Below are 20,387 nucleotides of genomic sequence, written 5' to 3'. Positions count from 1 at the left end.
TTTCTCCTTATCTACCTGTTAACAATTGGGAAATAATTTTTAAAACCTGTTTTTCAGTAGCTTAACAAGTATAGTGTTGAAGAAAGAATCTAATCAAAGAAGTATTAAAATTTGTATGGAAAAAACTATAAAACTTGGTCAAACAGAGTGAAGACCTGCCTTATGATTTTCAGAATTGTTTGTGGTGGTGGAGGTCAGTGTTCGTATTAGATCGCTTCCAGTTGATCTATAAATCTCACGGAAGACCCAAAATTCAGAATAGACAAGTTACTAATTAGGCACTGCTGGTACACGCTAAGAGCCAACCAACAGCACAAAACGAAACATGCCAAGATTTCTACCCATACCCAAACATCGGGGCCCACGTTTAGGAAGATGAGAACGGACAGCTCAACTCATGACACTCGGGAAAAAACAGGAACTTAAGTAAACCCCAATTGTATCACCGAAATAAATTCCACTTAGGGAATGAGAATGACAGCTGCCGAATAGGAAAGAGGAACAGCAGGGGCTGGAGATGGGCTCCACGGTTAAAAGCGCCCAGACTGCTCTTGCACAGGACCCGAGCTGGGTTGCCAGCACCGACACAGGGCAGCTCACAACTGCCTGTAACTCTAGTTCCAGAGGACCTGATGCCCTCTCTGGCCTTTGGGGGCATCTGCTCTCGAGTGTATGTCTTTGTGCTTCAATAATCTTAAGTGAAGGAGAAATGCTGTCAATATGGAAACAAAACACACAGAGGAAGTTACTTATACATTCAAGATTCAATAAGAAGAAGCAAGACAGTGTAGACTGCTCCTACAGGTGATGCCATTTCAGATGGACCCTGCTGCAATGGGGCCAGCATTATCGTTGGTTAGGTGACTGTGCACACAGCCCAGAGAAATGAATGGGTTTGGGAAGCATGTCTGAGAGAGCTGGGTAAGCTCTCAGAAAACCTACCCATTCACAAAGCCAATGAGAACAATGATAAAAATGTTCAAACTCACCCTTTTCTAAACTTGGAAAATTAACCAAATGCTTACAGTTGCCTAACGACCCTCCCGTGTGTGTGTGTGTGTGTGTGTGTGTGTGTGTGTGTGTGTGTGTGTGTAAAGGGACTGGCTAATCTGTGATTTGTAGCATTTTTTTTTATTTTTTTATTTTTTTTTTTTTGGTTTTTTCGAGACAGGGTTTCTCTGTGTAGCTTTGCGCCTTTTCCTGGAACTCACTTGGTAGCCCAGGCTGGCCTTGAACTCACAGAGATCCGCCTGGCTCTGCCTCCCGAGTGCTGGGATTAAAGGCGAGCGCCACCACCGCCCGGCTGATTTGTAGCATTTTAACTAGGCCGGTTGCCATGCCTGTCTCCTCATGTTTGTGGCAGCCTTAAAACCCAGCAGCCTTCCAGCCATTATGAACAAGAGCAGCCTCCTAGCAGCTGAGTGGGGCAGACACTGTCTGCAGCTGCTTCGGGGACCCTACCCAGGTGCGTCCATGTCTGACCTGCCCAGCAGCTCCCTGAAAAAGCTTCATGATGTTCAGGATGAGCTTCGTCATTTTTTCACCTCATACCCCAAGCTTCTACCATGAAAAAGCCCAACCTCCACTGTCTGCTTTAAGAATCTCCAGGAATTACTTAACATAGCACCTGCTTGAGTCAGAAAAAACCGTAGAAGTGAACTCAGAAACTTTAAAGGAAGAACTAAGTATGGGGTATCCAGACACCAAACCTCCAACATATCTGTGAGATGTAGAAGGGCCACAAGCATGTGGGGTAGGCAGTATATACGTCAGGAAAGAGCTAAGAGAACCTGGAGGCTAATCCTGGGGTTCTGCCGAAGCCAGAAGGAAGCCTTAGGAGAAGTAAACACTGTCCCCCGGAGTATCAGACATTCTCAGTGCACATGGCATGGAAAAAGGACAGGCCCAGCACCAAGGAAATCACCACAATCCAGCTGCTGTCTAATGATCTACTGAACACAGATTTTAGTGCCCATATAAGGCAGGTGATACAGACCATGGGATCAGTCCAGGAAATGAACAAGAGAAGCAGAGACAGAGAAACAAAGAGAAACCGTGACAAACCCTGAGGGGAAAGCTCACTCCCAGGGTTCCTACAGCGTAATATTTAAAATGTCAAATTCCCAACATTGCAAGTCACAGGCACATCCGAAACCTGAAGAGTACAGCACTAACAGAGTAAGGATCAACCTGGGGATACTGGAACATTCTATCCATTAAAGTCTTTAAATAAGCAAGTATGTATAGAGAACTAAAGGAAATCATACCGAAGGAATTAAAGAAACAACGTGAGCACATCTCACCAAATGGGAAAGTGGTAAGTTAAAGAGAACTAACTAGAAACTTAAGCAAGGCACAACATCAATGAAAAAATTCGCGAAAGGCATGCCTCTGCAGATAAGACACTTGATGTTGCATCTATTAAGATTATACAGTCTGAGAAATAGAAAGATAAAGGAATAGAAAACACCCATGAATCCAGCTTCAAACACCCGTTGGACTCTATCAAACACACCAGCACATGCATCCTACAAGCTGCAGAAGGGAAAGAAACGGATAAAAGGAATAACTGAAGGATGGCTGAAAACTTCCAAATTTTGACAAGAGCCTTACTCAGCAAGCTCTAAGAAGGATGCACTCAAAGAGATTCAAACCTAGGAAGACCACACTCAGAGGCTAAGACAGAACCCTAGGGAAGAATCCTGACAGCAGAGAGACAGACTTGTGACTGGCCACATATAAAGCTCCTCAGAGAGAAAAAAGCTGGCTCTCTATCAGAAACCTCGAGTCCAGAAGCCGTGGGACAATGTTTGCTAAGTGATGAAAGCAAGCTGTGTACCCAGGTTCGACACCAGCACAACTAGGCATCAAGAATAAAGGAAGAATTAATGTAACTCAAGAAAAACAAACACAGCACTCGTTCCTTCCAGGGTCTACACAGCCCTCATGAGACATCAAAAATGCTACCCGGATCTTGAACTTCTAATGTCTAGAATGGTAAGAAATAAGCCTTGTTATCCAGGGACTAGCCCATCTGTTATATTTGTTACATCAGCTAGGTAAATGTTCACAGCAGACGTGTGTGTGTGTGTGTGTGTGTGTGTGTGTGTGTGTGTGTGTGTATTCCTAACTGCCCAACATTCATCACTTGATGTAAAGATAAGGGATGTGGCATACCCATCAACGGTGTATTATCTGGCCCCCAACGGGACTGAAGTATCAATAAGTACTACAACAAATAACCTTGAAAACATTAAGAGTGATAGAAAGCAGGCATGAAGAGCTATGTACTATGTAGTTTGGCTTATACCATGTCCACAAGAGACAGATCTATAGACACAAAGGTAGATTAGTACTTTCTAGAGGCTAAGGAAATGGGAAGTTAGGGGATCACTGCTAATGGGCACTGGTTTCTCTGAGAAGGTACACTGGTTACTTTTCAGTTGCTGAAAAATAAATACTGATAAATACTATGACCGAGGTAACTTCTAGAAGGGTTTAGTCTGGCTTACAGTTCCAGAGAAGTTAAGTGTCCATCATGGCCAAGAGACATGTCTGCAAGTGGCAGGGATATTGGGCAGAGCTGGAAGCTGAGAGGTCGCATCTCTACCGCAGGCAGGAAGTAGAGAGAGCATATTGGAAGTGGGGTGAGACTACATAATCTCAAAGCCCTTTCCCCATGATGTAATTCCTCCAGCAAGGTCACACTTCTCAAACCTCCCCCAACAGCGCCACCAACTGGAGACCAGGTGTTATGATGCCTGAGCCAGTGGGGAACATTTCTCATTCAAACCACCACATTCCACTCCCTGGCCTCCATAGGCTCATGGCCATATCATAAAGCAAGATGTATGTAGCCCAACATCTAAAGGCTCCATAGTTCTTAAAAAAAATTTTAAATTCTGCTTAAAAGTCCAAAATCCAAAGTCTCTTTTGAGACTCAAGGTGATGTCTTAATTCCATCTGTGCTCATAGAATCAAAATGCAAATTACACACTTCTAACATATAATGGTTCAGACTATACATTACCATTTGAAGAGAGAGGAATTGGGGGCACAGTGAGGAAATACTGGACCAAAGGAAGACCAGAACCCAGACAGGTCAAACAACAAATCCCACAGCTCCAAATCTGGTGTCTGGGACTTTAATTTCAAAGGGCATAGACAGCTCTGTCCATCCAACTTTGCTGGCTGCAAGAGAGAACCCTCTCAGACTGGTTCCACTCGCCATTTACAGCTCTTCTTGGCAAATATCTCATGGTTCTGGCATCTTCAACATCTTGGGGTCTCCACTGGAGCCCAGGCTTCACTTTCCAAGTTTCACAAAAGGGCCTCTCAGGGCCTTCATGGAAGGACTCCTCTGCCACACTCTGCCCATGCCTCAGTGGCCTTCTGAAACTGTGGAGGAAGAATCCATACCCCTTCTCTCTTTCACCTTTTAGCCTTTAAAGCCCATGTGAACCACACTGCCAGCTCTGGCTGCCAGCGGGGGATGGTCAGTGGCCCCTGGAACCACATTAGCAGCAGCTTGTGTTTACAAGTGCTTTCTAGGAGCAGAGAATGCCTTAGGTCTTTTCTTTTCATCAATTAAAAGCTCAGGTGGGAGGGTCTTGCTCTGGGTGAACCCTTCCTTCCCTTTGTTCCAATGTAGAGCAGACTTCTCCTTAGTGCGGCTAATCTCCCTAACAACTACAGCCTCTCTTCTAGCACGTTCCTTGGCTATAATATTAAGCTTCCTTAGGGCCCCTTTTCTCTCAAAACTACCTTTTGTATTCTTGTTCCACTTGCTCCTTTTCATTATAAATATACATGAGTCATTAATAATAACCATGTCACAGAGTCAGTATCATGATGTCATATTGCCTCTGCCCAAAGGGGAAAAAAAATCACTCCATTAATTTTTGATTTAGTGTCAGGCAAGTTCTCAGGACATGGGCAGAAAGCAGCAAGCTTCTTTGCCAAAATATCACAGGAACGGCGTCTAGCCCCGTGGCTAATATTATTTCCTTCTGAAACCTCTTAAGCTGGGCCTCCAAGGCCATACTGTTCTCAGTACTACTGTCTTCTAGGGTCCTACTAGTATGGCCCTTTTAGGCCCTGCTCACAGCATTTAATTGATGCTTTTCTAGCCCAAAGTTCCCAAGTCTTCCACAGTCCTCCAAAAATCAACATGGTGAGATTCTTCACAGCAACCGCCCACTCTCTGGTACCAACTTTTATATTAGTTCCATGTCTGTTGACATGATAAAACACCATGGCCAAAAGTAACTTACTGGAAGAAAAGGTTTATTTTGGCTTATAATAAGTTCCAGGGGGATAAGAGTTTATTATGGCGGGGAGGCATGGAAGCGAGTGGTAGGCATGAAGGGAGGAGCAGGAAGCTGAGCAATCACACCTTAACCACAAGCATGGAGCAGAGAGAGTGAAGCAAGGCAAGGCTATGAACTCTCAAAGCTCACCCCTAGTGATGTAGTTCCACCACCAAGGCTGCCCTGCCTAAACCTTCCAAAACAGTGCCATCAACTGGGGACCGAGTGTTCAAATGCCTCACCCTAAGGGGGACATCCTTATCCAAACCACCACAAGAGGTGATAAAATGTTCTAGAATGAGGGTAGTGATAATGGTAAAAGTCTGTGAATGTACTTAAAAATCTGGGTTATAACACTTTACATGGGTGCTTTTTAAAGTAAATCTATGAATAAATAAAAAAGGTATTTAAGGTTAAATGCACACCTTCTTGAGGCGGGGAGGGGGGGGAGGGGGGGATGTAAATACCAGTAGTACTTTCTACTTACGTGCTACATGTTTCTAGAAACACACATCTTAAATGTATTTTGTAGTGCTATAAATATATGATTAAAAATATAACGAAGGTAAAGGAATTTAGTTAAGCACAAAACTAGTATAATTCTTTCCAAAGTGTAAAGAGTGGCACACAGCCAAGCAACACACTGTCACTTAAAGGTAACTGTCCATTCTCTTTCTCAAATTGAGCGATGGACCACCATTCCTTACATCTCAAATACATTTTCTATTCTTAGGAATCTAATACATGTAAAGAACTGAGAATATTTAAAACTTAGATATTATAAGCATTTAAAGACATTTATAATAATGAAGTAAAACCACTTAGTTTTGGACACAGGAAGTATGTCCCTAAGACTCTCATTCCATTTTACATAATCTGTGTGACGTGTCAGGTAATATGTGACTATCACGGTTACTTCATGAAAGGTTTGTAAGTACCAGGGGCTGGGGCGATGGCCTAATGGGTAACAGTGCTTGCTCTGTGGCATCTCATCACCAGCATCCATGTATAATCCAAGCATGGCTGCATTTACCTATACTCCAGTACTGGGGGGTAGAGAGAGCATAATCCCTGGAGCTCAGTGGTGAGCCAACCTAGGAGAAAAGGTGTACTTCTGGTTCATTGAGAGATGCTATCTCAAGGTGGTAAGGCTGACAGTGGGAGAGGAAGACACACATTCTGCTCTGGCTTCTATGTGCTCACATACTCCTGTGCATGGACCACAGCCAGCATTCAACACACACATACACACATACACACACACACACACATACACACACACACACACCCTGCCCAACCCACATGCACATACAAATGGACCTTGCAAAAGTGAAGCCTGCTCAATCTAAATATCTATTCTGAGAGGCCATGTGGGAATGGAACAACATTAGCCCAACAAAGAAGCCACAGACAAGAGGGAAAAGGTACCAACATTCAGTCCTTGGCTGCAAATTCTTTTTCATGAAGAGATAGAGGACTTCAAACAGACATCTTGGGTACACTGGCTCTAAAGCCTGCCAGGGGACTAGGTAATGTGCCCATATATCAGGACGACAAGCAAACATCCCATCTCAGAGCCAGGCTGACATGCTCAAGGCTTGAAAAATGTCATCACCTCAGCACTGAAGCCCAGAAACCACAACCTGCCTCTTACACCTGGACTGAGGCCAGTCCATCAGGAGATAGTGTCCTGCATAGTGAACATCAAAAGCAGATGCATGATAACACAGCACAATCCAGCGTGCCCCAGCACCTGGGGGCTCCCCTTGGAGGGAGCTGGTATTTGAATGCCAATATCAACCACAAACAGATTCTTGGGTACATGATTATCCCCACTTTGACATTATAAGGAATAATTTTGTAAAAGTAAAAACACCAAACCAGAACCGAGTTACTTGAGTTTCCGATCATGCAACTCTTCATAGAATTAAAAAAAAAAAGAAGTCATTTCTAAACACAGCTTTTTCACTGGAACCCTAGGAATTCAGAGCTTTTCTTGGCCCAGGTTTGCAAGGCTGTGGAACATCCCTCAGGAGTTCAAGGGCAACCTTATCTCTTTCCTTTTCATAGGAAGAACTACCTTTAAATGCCAGTGTTTTTTCTTTTTCTTTCTTTCTTTCTTTCTTTTTTTTTTTTTTTTAAATCCTAGTCATAATGCCCTTGTCAGAGGCAGTGTTGGATTATCTGAGAAAAACATTTCCATTTCCTTTGGTCCTTTTCTCAGAACAAGGAGAGAGATCGTGCAATGAACTTCTGCAGCGAGTTCTCCTTTACCAAGACGATCTAAGGCCCTGGGAACACTTTCATGACCTATCAGTGTGGAGACAAGGGTTAAAGAGAGATCACCTCCAGGTGCAGTTATCCTGATTGAGATAGCCGTAGAGGAAGCAGGCCACGCCCACCACAGCTGCAAGCAGGAGCATCTGCGTGTAATAGCCCAGCCAAGCAAAGTAGATTCCAATCTTCTCTCCGTAATACTTCCTGGAGGGAGGGAGAGAGAGAAGATATTTTTAGAGGATCTTCACTGTGCAGCTTCATCTTAGCATGGCTGTTTGGTTTTTAAGCAAAGGAGGCTTTTTATATGAAAACTCCGATTCGGTTCACCCCTCTAACACACTCACCTCCACAGTGGCACCTAAGTTTAACTATGGAACAGGAAGGATGTTCTATGCGCAGACACAGAATGAATTTAAAAGTGACCAATGAAGGGAACAGTGCCACAGAGGGGCCAGATAGGGTGTCCCTTGTTCTTAGTGAAGACTAGCACCATGTTACCATCTCTGGAAGACCCTTTAGTATGTGGGAGTCCTCTGCCTATTCAGCTACCCACTATTATGTACTCAGAGAAAATGCAAGAAGCGCAGTATAAAACCCGAACCTTACCGCTGATACAGCGGTCTTCCCATGTGTGGGGTACATTCTGAGAAAACAATTGGTACCTGTGACCCCGGGTGGTGCCACCCCACATGCCAACTGTGGCTTCTCTCTATACAAACACACCTACACACCTCTGGTGCACTAAGAGAAAGCCAGTTGGAAAATAGGAGTCATTCTTTTTCACAAAACACTACCGTCTTTCTGACTACGGGTCATAGAATGAACAAGACATGGGCAAAAACTATTCCTGCCAGAGCGGCAAGTGAGGCCTGGCAGCTTCTGTACTGTAGGTTTCTACTGTTTCTGTCTTGGTCTGTGGACACAAGTGAGACTTCTGAGGGGCTGCAGGTTCAGCATGGACCCGAGCCAGTCTCCTTGGTCCTCACCTAGTGGGAACTCAGCTGTGAGCACAGCCTAGATTCCTGGGAGGCTGGACCAGCTGGAAAGACAAAGGTCCGTCCAGCACCACAGACTGCAAAGGAAGGCAGGAGCCACATGGAGAGGAGTTAGGACATGAGAGGGGCAGAGGACGACATTTTCACATGACTGGGGCTTGGTGTCTGGCTCGTGGACAGCCAGCAAATGGCAGGCTTGGGGTAGTGCCTGGAGAGAAGACCTTGGCAAGGGTTCGGGCCATTTTGGCCTGTTTTCTCTTTCCTATGTTCTTACTCTGCTTTGAAAGAGGCTTAAGTGACGCCAAAGGGCTCATGGGCTGGAAGCCTGTTCCCCAGTGCGGAGGGATTACAGGGTGGTGGACCTTTAACAGCAGACCCTAGAGGGAGGTCATGCAGGAAATCACCCTCAGAAGGCATTATGCAAATTCTTGTGCAACCATTAGGACTACATCATGTCTCACCATGAGTTCAACCCTCTTTGTCCCCAATGTCCCTGCCATGAGACCACTTGCCCTAAGAAGACACATCCAGCATGTCCCTCACTAGAGACAGTCTGGATTCAGTGTCTCCCAAACTGTGGGTTAAATAAACCTCTGTCCTGTATAAAGTAACCTGACTCAGGTGTTTTGTTACCATAATGCAAACTAGGCTAACACAACTCTTACAAGCCATATATTTTAGATATGACGTATTTAAAAATGGGATCCTTAGAAGCTGAACAACAGTCAAACTTTCCAATGGTAAAAAAAATACTCTGCCACATTTAGGTAAGCGGCCAAGCAGTCTCCATGTGGCTATTCAGTGACAGAGAATTCAGCTCTTCTGAAGGCATCCTTGGTACAATGGAGTCAAAGCCAGGAAGGCTTTCCAGATCTGTAATAGAGCCCTGTCTCTTACCGTGAACCTGGGAGTACAAAGGATAATTTCAGATGTGAGAGTCTCTGGTCATTGTCTTTCTCCACCAAAAGGTTCCTAGCTGCTAGTATCAGTTTAAAAATTTAGCTTTGACTATTCCATTTCGGTGTCAGGGTCTCACTGCGTAGCTCAGGCTAGCCTGGAGTTCCCATTCTCCTGCCTCAGTTTTCCAAGTGTTGAGGTTTCAGGTGAGCACTACCAAGTCTGGCAGCTGGCAATTAAAAGGAGCCGTCAGTCCCCAGCTGCTCGACCCTCCTCACCCCACCAACTGCTGTCCAGATGCACATCTCACATGTGTTTCACTCTACACACTGCCTTTCTACTCTGGAGTACAAGCCCCTGCCTCATGCACACACACACACCTCATGCACACACACACACCTCATGCACACACACACACCTCATGCACACACACACACCTCATGCACACACACACACCTCATGCACACACACCTCTGTTTCCGTCCCCTTAGCAATGTCTTGGTCCATCGATACCTCTGCATGGCTAAGACTGTAAACACTCTTCAGAGCCGAGTCAAGTAGCCTGCTGGGTCCTTCCTCCTCTGTACACTTCTTTCTTTCAAGACTTAACGGTCATCCTAACGAACAAATCTCTCTAGACTGCTCCCAACCTGGACTTCGGGAGGCTGGTTGAACTTTCTACTGAACTTTTTCCTATCCTATTTTTATTTTCCCAAAGCGATTATTTTATTCCACCGTGATCTTGGCTGCCATCTACTCCAACTTTATCTTCTTTTCTCCATCTGAGGTCACTAAGGGGCCACTGGAGGAACTTTTCTTTTCTGGGCCAAGGCAGCTTCCCACAGATTGATCTTTCTAGTGTTCTTGGCTCACTTTTACAGAAAGAAAATTCCCCCCCATTTTAATGATCCCAGGGAACTGGAGCCGAAGGTCAACAGCCTGGGTTTGTGAGAGGTCACTGGTGAGGCAGAGAAGGGAACGTGTGGGATGGGGCTGGGAGAGTGAACAAATGCACCTGATTTACTTAAAATAAGACCACTGCAGTGCAGTCAGACACAACTGCTTTCCTCTAGAAGGAAATTGATAAAATGGAAACTTCACAAGGATGACAACCTCGGCTACAGTCAGTCTTCCACGCCTGGGTCCTGCACCCAGGGATTCAGTCGACTGCTAACTGAAAACATTGGGGGAGTCTACGGCTATACCACGCTGAAGGCACCCAGTCTCGCCTGAAGACACTGGGGTAGACTTCATCTACACTGAGTATTTCCAGACTCTTCTCCCTGATGTCACTCCCTAGACAGCACAGCAGAGCACCCACATACGTGGTATTTCCACCACTTTAGGGATTACAAATGATGGAAAGATTCATATATGGAAGGAGGGGCACGGGGCATGTAAAGAGCTTTTATGCAAGGGACTTGAACAGGTCTCCATATTCTCAGAGGCTCGGGAAACCAGTTCCTCATGAATGCCCAGGGAAACTGTGTCTACATGTATACATCCACATACTATTTTATCTACTGGGTAATCAGAGTCCACAGAAGCACCTCTGTGTGATGGTAACCCAGACAATATTAAAGGAGGGCGGACTAAGGAAGACCAAATGAGATAATTAAACGAATCTTTCTAAAGTAATTAACCTAACAAACAATTTTTAATGGCTACCGCCTTCACAGAAACAGAGGGAACAGGGCACCATGCTAACAGAAGCACAGGATACTGCCTGTCAAGTATCCCTGCACAAAGCAGGCCATGCCCCCCGGACAAGGAGGATGTCACTGCTGCAAATGCACGGGACAGAGGCAAGCTTCAACATCACAACGCCCAAACCACCAGCTTCTGAACTTTAACTCTGACGTTCTGAGAGACGAGCCGCAACGCAGTCAGGGTTTCCTACGAGATCCTTAAATGACACCCAACAGCAGAAAAACACGGCAAAGAAAGCCTCACACCTTACCGCACAACGAGCTAATGACTCCAGCGCTTATGTCTGTGCAACAAAGGATTCTAAGTCCCCAACAGGTAACCGCTGACCCCTGAGAGAGAAGACAGTCTTTCCATTCGTGGTAGGCTCACACTGATAGTGTCTGCCCAGGTAAGTCACGCTGGGGCCTAGAGCGTGTGCTCACGAGGTGACTCAGGACAGCGCCAGCCATGCCAAGTCGGGGCTGTGAGCCAAGTGAGACTGCTGGACCTGTGGGGGTTGGAAGGGACTAGACTTTTTTTTTCAGTACCTCAGTACTAGGGATCAAATCCAGGGCAAGCCTTAGATAAGTACGCCACCATTGATCTAAGACTAGACATGGGGGCACATAAACTATGATCCATCCGCTCTGGGTCCATAAGAAAGCCTTGAGAAAACACTGGGTATCACGGAGCTGGGTGAGGCCCTCTGGTTGGCAACGCTGTTTGGCAGCTGCCGTGCGCAGACACCACAGGGTACCCCTGAGTACTTCTCACCGGAACGCTCTCTCCTGCTCACCTGATAAGGTCCAAGGGCTGCTTCTTGTATATGCTTCGAGGGTGAGCCCACTCCCTGTACAGGAGGTAACGTTCACTAGGACAGCTGGGGTCCTCCGACTCATGGTTGAACTGGCACTGAGAAGCAGGAAGGAAGAAATAAGCGTCACAGTCCTCAGTTTACAAATCTGACTGTCAAATATGGCACTGATGGCCATTTGTGGGAACTGGGGCCCCACTTGCTGGGAGGGACAGCCATACCATTGAATTCTTTTTATTTTTTTTTTCAAGACAGAGTTTCTCTGTGTAGTTTTGGTGCCTGTCCTGGATCTTGCTTTGTAGATCGGGCTGGCCTCGAAATCACAGAGATCCGCCTGGCTCTGCCTTCCAAGTCCAAGGCATGCACCACCACCGCCCGGCTGCCATTTAATTCTTAATGATTCTAAAATAAGGGTGATCACTATTGCCCTTGGGGGTTATTTGGGAAGAGAGATGAAAACGGATGCTTGGATAGTGATGCTAGCAGCTGTCGCTTCTAGGAAACAAGACAGGGGGGTGGCTGGAGCCCCGTGGATGCTGGTGTCCTGAAGTGAGGCAGTCCTAATCAATGAGAAAACGGAACCACTCAAGGCCTCAGAGCCTCACAGTCAAGGAATATTTATCTGAAAGCCCAGCCCTTCTTGGATCTTGGGGGGGACCCGGACATTGGCTGGTGAGCAGCAGGCTACTACCATAGCCAGTGCTTCAGCGTCTCTCAGTCCAACAGTTCTGCTGATGACACACAGAAAGTAAGTGGCAAAGACTGTATCATGCCACTCACGTACAGAACCATACCACCATGAAGCCCTGCCTTGGTGAGAACCCTGATCTTCGTTTGTATGGTGTGAGCTTCCTTGCTGTGGGATGGTCTGTATGTCAAATTGCTCTGATTCGTCAATAAATAAAACACTGATTGGCCAGTGGCCAGGCAGGAAGTATAGGCAGGACTAACAGAGAGGAGAATTGAGATAACAGGAAGGCGGAGGGAGACACTGCCAGCTGCCGCCATGACAAGCAGCATGTGAAGATGCCGGTAAGCCATGAGCCACGTGGCAAGGTATAGATTTATAGAAATGGATTAATTTAAGATATAAGAACAGTTAGCAAGAAGCCTGCCATGGCCATACAGTTTGTAAGCAATATAAGTCTCTGTGTTTACTTGGTTGGGTCTGAGCGGCTGTGGGACTGGCGGGTGACAGAGATTTGTCCTGACTGTGGGCCAAGCAGGAAAATTCTAGCTACACTTCCTCCTCACACCACACAGGACCCACTCCAGGCTTGGAGATAAAGACCCAGGCACAGGCAAATGTCAAAAGAATATTCTAGGACTGTGGTGCCCCACACTAACATCCAGAGAACATTGTACAATTTTCCCTGAAGCTCAGAAGCTTCCATTGCTAATTTTGCTGGGGCACACACACAGAATGAACGTTCAGGCTCAGTGGCCACACTGGATCTCCCTGGAGGCTCTGTCTTGGCCATCTTGCCCCTGCCTCCCACTCTCTGCTTCTCCATGTGAATCGAGCATTTATTTGATGTTCTCATTTTGTTTTGATACATGGTACATTTTAAGATTCTCTTCACCCACCAATGCACATAACACACAGTAGCAATGATGAAACTCAGCCTTTGCTTTCTTTGGTTGTAGAGATTTAGAGAAGCTGGTAGTAAATGCAACAAAGTAACAATGTGATTGATGTGGAGTTTAACAGATTTCAATGACAGGATACAGCAACACTTTTAGATACATAATATCCTCCTACATATGTGGTCATGAAGGACTGGAGTGAGCACATTTAGAATTTTCAGTCCATAGGAGATGCTAGGGGCTTCATCAATCCTCCTGAATCCAGCGGGCCTGTAGCCTTTAAACAGTCCTTTCATAATGTCAATAATCTGGGGCTTTGTCACTGTGACATGAACCCCGATAAGCCCCTGTTTAAAAGCCCTGGTATAGCTTGGAAATAGTATTTTAAGTGAGAAAAGTCTATTTACAGAAAATGTCAAATGAGAATTTCTAACATGTTTCCCTTACAAAACAAAGGCCCCTGCTTTTTTTCTGATAATGACATCTGTCAGTAGTTATGAAAGTAGCTATCACTCAAATGACAGGGACTAATATTTTATATAAATTTAATTAACTCTCAAAACAACTCTATGAGGTAGGAACCATTACTACACCTTCCTTACTGATAAGGACACGTGGGAGCAGAGAGAACAAGGCCATCTAGCCGGGGGTGGAAGAGTGGGACTTTACTTCCAGACACATACACAGCCTAAGTGCTGACCTGTGTGATCTGTACTACTGCCACATTGCCCGAGGGAGGGAACTGTTCATTCTCCCTAGTCCTCTAAACCCTGTACCATCTCTATGCCTGGGGTCCATCAGTGAGAGTGCTCTGGATCTTTCTTGTCCTGGATCAGGGATCAAAAAGACATTATCTTTGTCTTATTGAGGAGACAGACAGACAGAAGGTCTAGAAGTCTAGTCCTTCCCTGCCAGCACCAGAGTACTCAGCTTTGCCATTTGACTTACATCGTGCAGAGGGAACGCTGCCTTGTAGATTCCAGAACTGACCAGTCTATTGATCCCAAATTTGCTAACGTTGTTCATCACTTGGTATTTGACTCGAGAGAGGATGAAATAAACCTAAAAAGATTTCAAAGCAGACCACGTCATTTTTTTTTTTTTTGTGGTAGAACTAGCTCATGCAATCAGTTCATTACCACAGCAGGAATCTGTCCGCACTGAAATAATACCAATAATACTAATAATAGTATTTTTATCTTTAAAAGCAGAACCACAACCACCCAACCAAGTGGCTAATTATTCAACAACAGGTTTCAAATCACACCAAAACGGAAACTGTCGTCTGTTTAGACGTACAATGCGGCTTCTGGTGGCAGGGTTGAAGAAGGAGTCTCTATCCAGGATATAGAAATCATTCATCCGGCTCTTCTCAAACGGGGCAGTGAAGAACTCCTGCTCTGGCTTGATGACACTCTCATTCACGCGGAGGACCTTGGTGAACCAGTTGAGAGTGCCGAAGGGCGAGCGGGTTTTCAGGTCATTGGGCTTCAGGGGGAGTTTGATGTGCATGATCTCAGCGTAGGTGCAGAGTACCTCCCAGGGTGCGTGCACTTTTACAAACACAAGCTTGTCATCAGAAACCTATGAAGGGACAACAGAAACCAACCTACTATTTTCACAACTGTGGTGATGTACTGTGTCCCCCAGTAAAATTCATCTGAGGATCAGAGGACAAAGAAAGCCAGCCACTGTAGTAGACACAGAAGTCAGGCAATGGTAGCACAAGCCTTTAATTCTATCACTTAGGAGGCAGGGATCTGTCTGAATCTCTGTGAGTTGAAGGCCACACTGGGAACAGAGCCAAGTGTGGGGACACATGTCTTTAATCCCAGCACTAACCATAGAGGTCTGGAGGTCTTTACAGACAGACAGGAAGTGACAGAGTTGGGCAGGAAGAGGAAGTGATGTAGCTGGACAGAGAGCAAATGAGATAGCAGAACAGAAAGGCATATAGGCGTGGGTATACAGGAAGTAAGTCTCTTTGGAGACTGAAGTGTCGGTGAGGTGAGGTTAGCTTGTGGCTTTTCCTATTTCCCTGATCTTTCAGGTTTTCACTCCTATATCTGACTCTGGGTTTTTATTTAATAAGACCATTTATCAATTCATCTACACACAATTTTAAAGCACAGATGTTTTCCCCCCTAGGCTCCAGTAGGTTTTAAAATAAAAATCCATGTAAAAAGGACACCAGCAAAAGTGAAGATAATATCAGACCTGCAAATAATTACACATTTTTTACTTAAAGATAATTCTTTAGTTTGACTTAAGAAACATAGGAGTAGCAATTTTTTAAATACTTTTTTTTTAAGTTTTCTTTGTGTGTGCATGTGTGTATGTGCACTTGTACAGGTGGCCCAGAACTGCCAGAAGAGGGTGTCGGATCCCTTGGAGCTGGAATTACAGGCAGATGTCCTGAGAATAGAACTTCGGTCCTCCACAGGAGCAACAACCGCTCCTAACTGCCCAGCCATTCCTCAAGACTCAAACTACTACTATTTTAAGCGAGGAAAGCAAACTATTAATTTGTTGTCACACAATCTGTTAGTGACCCAGAATAACAACCCCAAAATACCCTCGGCAATGCTGTCTTAAGGAAAAACAATTCTAAACCTGAAAATGGGCTGCTTAATCTATTCTATATCTATCCATTATGCTATATAGCCACTGATGTAAAAAAAAAAAATTACACTCTCTGCTATAGACATTCTGTCTATGTATCAGAGGAAAAACAAGTTATAAAGCTGAAATGATCCCTTCTGAAAGAAAGAAATATGCACAGGGTGCATCCGGTGGTCCCTTATGTGGGAGTCAGAGGGGGACTCTCAGTAACCAGTGCTCACCTCCAGCCATGCGATCCCGGGACTGAACTGGGCCCATCAGGCTTTTGTGGCATGTGCCTTTGCCCACGAAACCATCTCGCTGGCCTGTGATACGGCTCTGTGTGTCTCCCTTCCCACTGTTTGCAGTGTGTGTAACACGAATTTTAAAAGGTCTTATTAATTTAAAAAAAACCGGAGCCAGATATTGGGGTGAAAGCTGAAAGATCAGAGAAACAGAAAAAGCCACAGCCAACCTCACCTCGCCAACTTCTCAGACTATTTCCATGAATCCTCAGACTGAAAGCCTCTGAGTCCTTATCCACAAGGGTCTTAGCTGAACTGCTTAAAAGCCTCTAGTTCCTGGTCCTCAGCCTTAAGAGAGCAACTTCCTGTTTCCTCATGCCTTATATACTTTTCTATGTCCTGTCATATTACTTCCTGGGATTAAAGGTGTATGTCTTTCCCAAGCAAAGAGATGAGATCTCAAGCCCTGGGATTAAAGGTGTGTGCCACCATGCCTGGCTCTGTTTCCAGTGTGGCCTTGAACTCACAGAGATCCAGACGGATCTCTGCCTCTCATGTGATAGGATTAAAGGCGTGTGTGCCACCACTGTCTGGCCTCTATGTCTAATCTAGTGACTGTTCTCTTCTCTGATCCCCAGGAAAGCTTTATTAGGGTTCACAATATATCACACACAAGTATGGCTGTGGCTACACATTTCCCATGCCACACTTCATTTCCAGGTGATGTGCAAGCTCCCAAGCACAGTGGTTCATTTCCAGGTGATGTGCAAGCTCCCAAGCACACAGGTTCATTTCCAGGTGATGTGCAAGCTCCCAAGCACACAGGTTCATTTCCAGGTGATGTGCAAGCTCCCAAGCATGGTGGTTCACAAAGGGTTGCAAATAAAGTAACACTTACTGATCTTGTTGCTTCCAGCTGCAGGCCATGACAGATGAGGTTAGACTCATATGCTTGTCTTTTCCTCTGAAAGAGAAAGAGGAATATATGTTAGACTGCCAGTTTTAGCAGAAAAGACTAATTTTTTTTTTTTTTTTTTAAGGAAACGGCCAAATATTTTGGCCTTGAAGAGACATATTTGCTCAAAATGGTACAGAGGCAATGAGCCGGCTGGTGATATGTAGGTTTTGGCCTCCAAGAGAAGGCAAGAGAATATACTGGATTCCCTATGCTCTCTAGAGGGCCATCGGCTGCCCGGTGGGGCTTTGGTCCTTTAGAGGAACATAAAAATTACTGTGGCGCAATCTCTGGCTCCCAAGAGCGCACAAAAGAAATGTGATGTTATTTTCCAGAGTTAAAGATTCCAAATGTTTAAACTTTTATTTCTATACTATATATTCAAATGATTCAATATTAGATGCATGTAGATTTAAACACACACACACACACACACACACACACACACACACACACACAATCTATGCATGCCTTAACTAAGTCCACACAACAATACAAACAACTCTAATAATAAGATTCAAAGTATCTGCAATGAAATGTTCAGAAAGTCATATACATGTCAAGGTCTACAAACTAGGGAACTATCTCCTAATATACTCCTTTATTCCAGAAGAGGGTATCAGATCCCACCGCAGATGGTTGTGAGCCACCATGGGTTGCTAAGAATCGAACTTAGGACCTCTGGAAGAGCAGCCAGTGCACTTAACCACTGAGCCATCTCTCCAGCACCCTGAATTTCCATTTCTGATAATGGCCAGAGATGAGTTGAGGCAACCCTCTCACTGAAGACAACAGAGAACAGCGGATGAGTTGTTGTTTTTTTTTTCCTTTTAAAAACAACTCCATCAGCCACATGCTGCCAGATGGAGGTCACGATAATCCGGGGGAAACAGCCACTTTCCCCAGGGAGTACCACTTCTGACTTGCTACTTAGAGTTGCAGAGAAGGCCCTGAACTGCTGTGCCCCAAACACAGAAAGCTCCTATTAACATACGATGTGCACAGCCAATATGTGGCTGACCCTGAGTCCATGTGGGATCCCTGATAACACTCTACAGAAACACTGGAATTTTATTTGTCCTCAATGATCACATAGTTCTAATAATAAGCAAATACCACTTTGTGCACATTCAAGATAACTCGAGAGACACCAAAACAAGCGCTAGAACTTCCTCAAAGAGCACCCGGCTGGCCTGAAAGCTCAAGGCTTTCCCACCTGCTTCCAGCAAGTGCTAGGACCCTCTGAGGCCATCCTCGCCGTCTCTCCAATAGTCTTTGGGCATTGTGATCTTTTCTACCCCTGGGCTGTCTTATTGCCAGCTCGCCTTGGGCAGTAACTCAGTTGACTCTTAGCTCAACAGCATGTCATCATCTAGAGTCTCACCCCCATGTTTGTTCTCTCATGGCAATGCAGCCTTGTTCCAGACCACGTCCTCACAAGTGAAGAGAAACACTTGGGTTCGGTGGAGATTGAATGAGAATGGCCCCCATAGGTGCAGATACGTGGATGTTTGGTTCCCAGTTGATAGAACTATTTGAGAAGGGTTAGGAAGTGTGGCCTTGTTGGAGGAGGTGTGTCACTGGGGGTGGGCTCTGAGGCTTCAAAAGCCCACACCAGGCCCAGTCTCGGTCAGTCAGTCAGTCTCACCTTCTCTTGTGTGTGTGTGTGTGTGTGTGTGTGTGTGTGTGTGTGTGTGTGTGTGTGTGTCTGTGGGAGGCATGGGTGTGTGTGTCTGGGTGTGGGAGGCATGTGTGTCTGTCTGTCTATGAGGTGTGTGTGTATATGTCTGCGCTGGGTGTGGGTGTGTGGTCTGTGTCTGGGTGTGGGTCTGCATGTGTGTGGGGCATGTCTATGTGTATGCCTGGGTGTGTGTGTGTGTGCTGCTTTTCACCAAAAAGATAGAAATTCTTAACTATACTGAAAAAAAAAATAACAGGCTGGAGTTGTTAAGATTTATAGTGAGAATGAATCTTCCACGAAATTGTGAAGGGAAAGGAATTCATGCTAGTTTGCTGTCAAAGTTCACACTGCTGATGTTAGAGCTATAGTACATGACACATTTAGTGGAAAAGCAGTGTGTGTGAATGTGTGAGAGTGTGTGTGTGTGTGTGTGTGTGTGTGTGTGTGTGTGTGTGTGCGCACGCGCGTGCGCGCACGTGCGCTAGTTTGGTATTTGGTACTGTCTATGACTTGGGACATCCACTGGGGTCTTGAAATGCATCTCACATATGCATTCAGTGTAAGTGATGCAGACTCAGTATGCATTTATCAGTTTATGATATAAACATTTACTAAGGTCTTGTTATTTTTCATGGAATTGCAAACTTCTCAAGACACAAGGATATTTTTCCATGTCTGCTATAGAGGATCTAGAGAAACTGCCCATGACCTCAGACTTTCTCCCAATTGAGAACAAAAACACTGACTTCCATGTTTCAAGGCAAAGCAACTGATTCCTGTTGTTTTCTATGGACATTTCGGGTCCTTGCAGAGCCTGTCTCCACTACAGCAGACATGTACAGATGTCCTTGCTCCTGGAGCAGTGGTTCTCAACCTGGGGGTCACAACCCCTTTGGGGGTTACATATCAGGTATCCTGCATATCAGATATTTATATTATGATTCACAACAGTAACAAAATTACAGTTATGGAACAGCAACAAACTAATGTTATGGTTGGGGGGGGGGTCACCACAACATGAGGAACTGTATTAAAGGGTCGCAGTGTTAGGAAGGTTGAGAACCACTGTTCTAGTGTCCTGTTAAGTTTAGCTTTACTCTAGACCCTGTGTCCTGAGTGGTTCTTTTGTTGTGGTGGTGCGTGTTTTTTGTTTGTTTTTGTTTTGTTTTGGCAAGTTAACACAAGTTAGAGTTATATGAGAGGAGGAACCTCAGTTGAGGAAATGCATCTACCAGATTGCTCGTAGGCAAGTCTGTAGGACATTTTCTTTATTAATGATTGATATGGGATGGCTCTGCCCAATGGGGTCGATGCCATCCCTGGGCAGGTGGTCTTGG

The 20,387-nt window shown here is 45.2% G+C and overlaps 1 protein-coding gene across 2 annotated transcripts in view; it reads right to left on the bottom strand.

The window, feature by feature from the left end:
• Positions 1 to 20,387, bottom strand: part of Ano6 (anoctamin 6) — a 187,960-nt gene that overhangs the window by 46,811 nt on the left and 120,762 nt on the right. For both annotated transcript variants that reach the window (XM_052748763.1, XM_052748764.1), the window contains 5 exons: positions 17,313 to 17,378; positions 14,868 to 15,152; positions 14,517 to 14,630; positions 11,964 to 12,079; positions 7,656 to 7,790 (listed from right to left, as the gene is read on the bottom strand). In XM_052748763.1, the coding sequence (XP_052604723.1) occupies positions 7,656 to 7,790; positions 11,964 to 12,079; positions 14,517 to 14,630; positions 14,868 to 15,152; positions 17,313 to 17,378 (716 nt within the window). The remainder of the gene's footprint in view (positions 1 to 7,655; positions 7,791 to 11,963; positions 12,080 to 14,516; positions 14,631 to 14,867; positions 15,153 to 17,312; positions 17,379 to 20,387) is intronic.

Source organism: Peromyscus californicus, unplaced genomic scaffold (genome assembly GCF_007827085.1).
Source record: "Peromyscus californicus insignis strain IS unplaced genomic scaffold, ASM782708v3 Scaffold_20__1_contigs__length_68692818, whole genome shotgun sequence".
Taxonomy (NCBI): domain Eukaryota; kingdom Metazoa; phylum Chordata; class Mammalia; order Rodentia; family Cricetidae; genus Peromyscus; species Peromyscus californicus.
The sequence above is the reverse complement of the archived record's forward strand: the minus strand, read 5'-3'. Positions and strand labels throughout refer to the sequence as shown.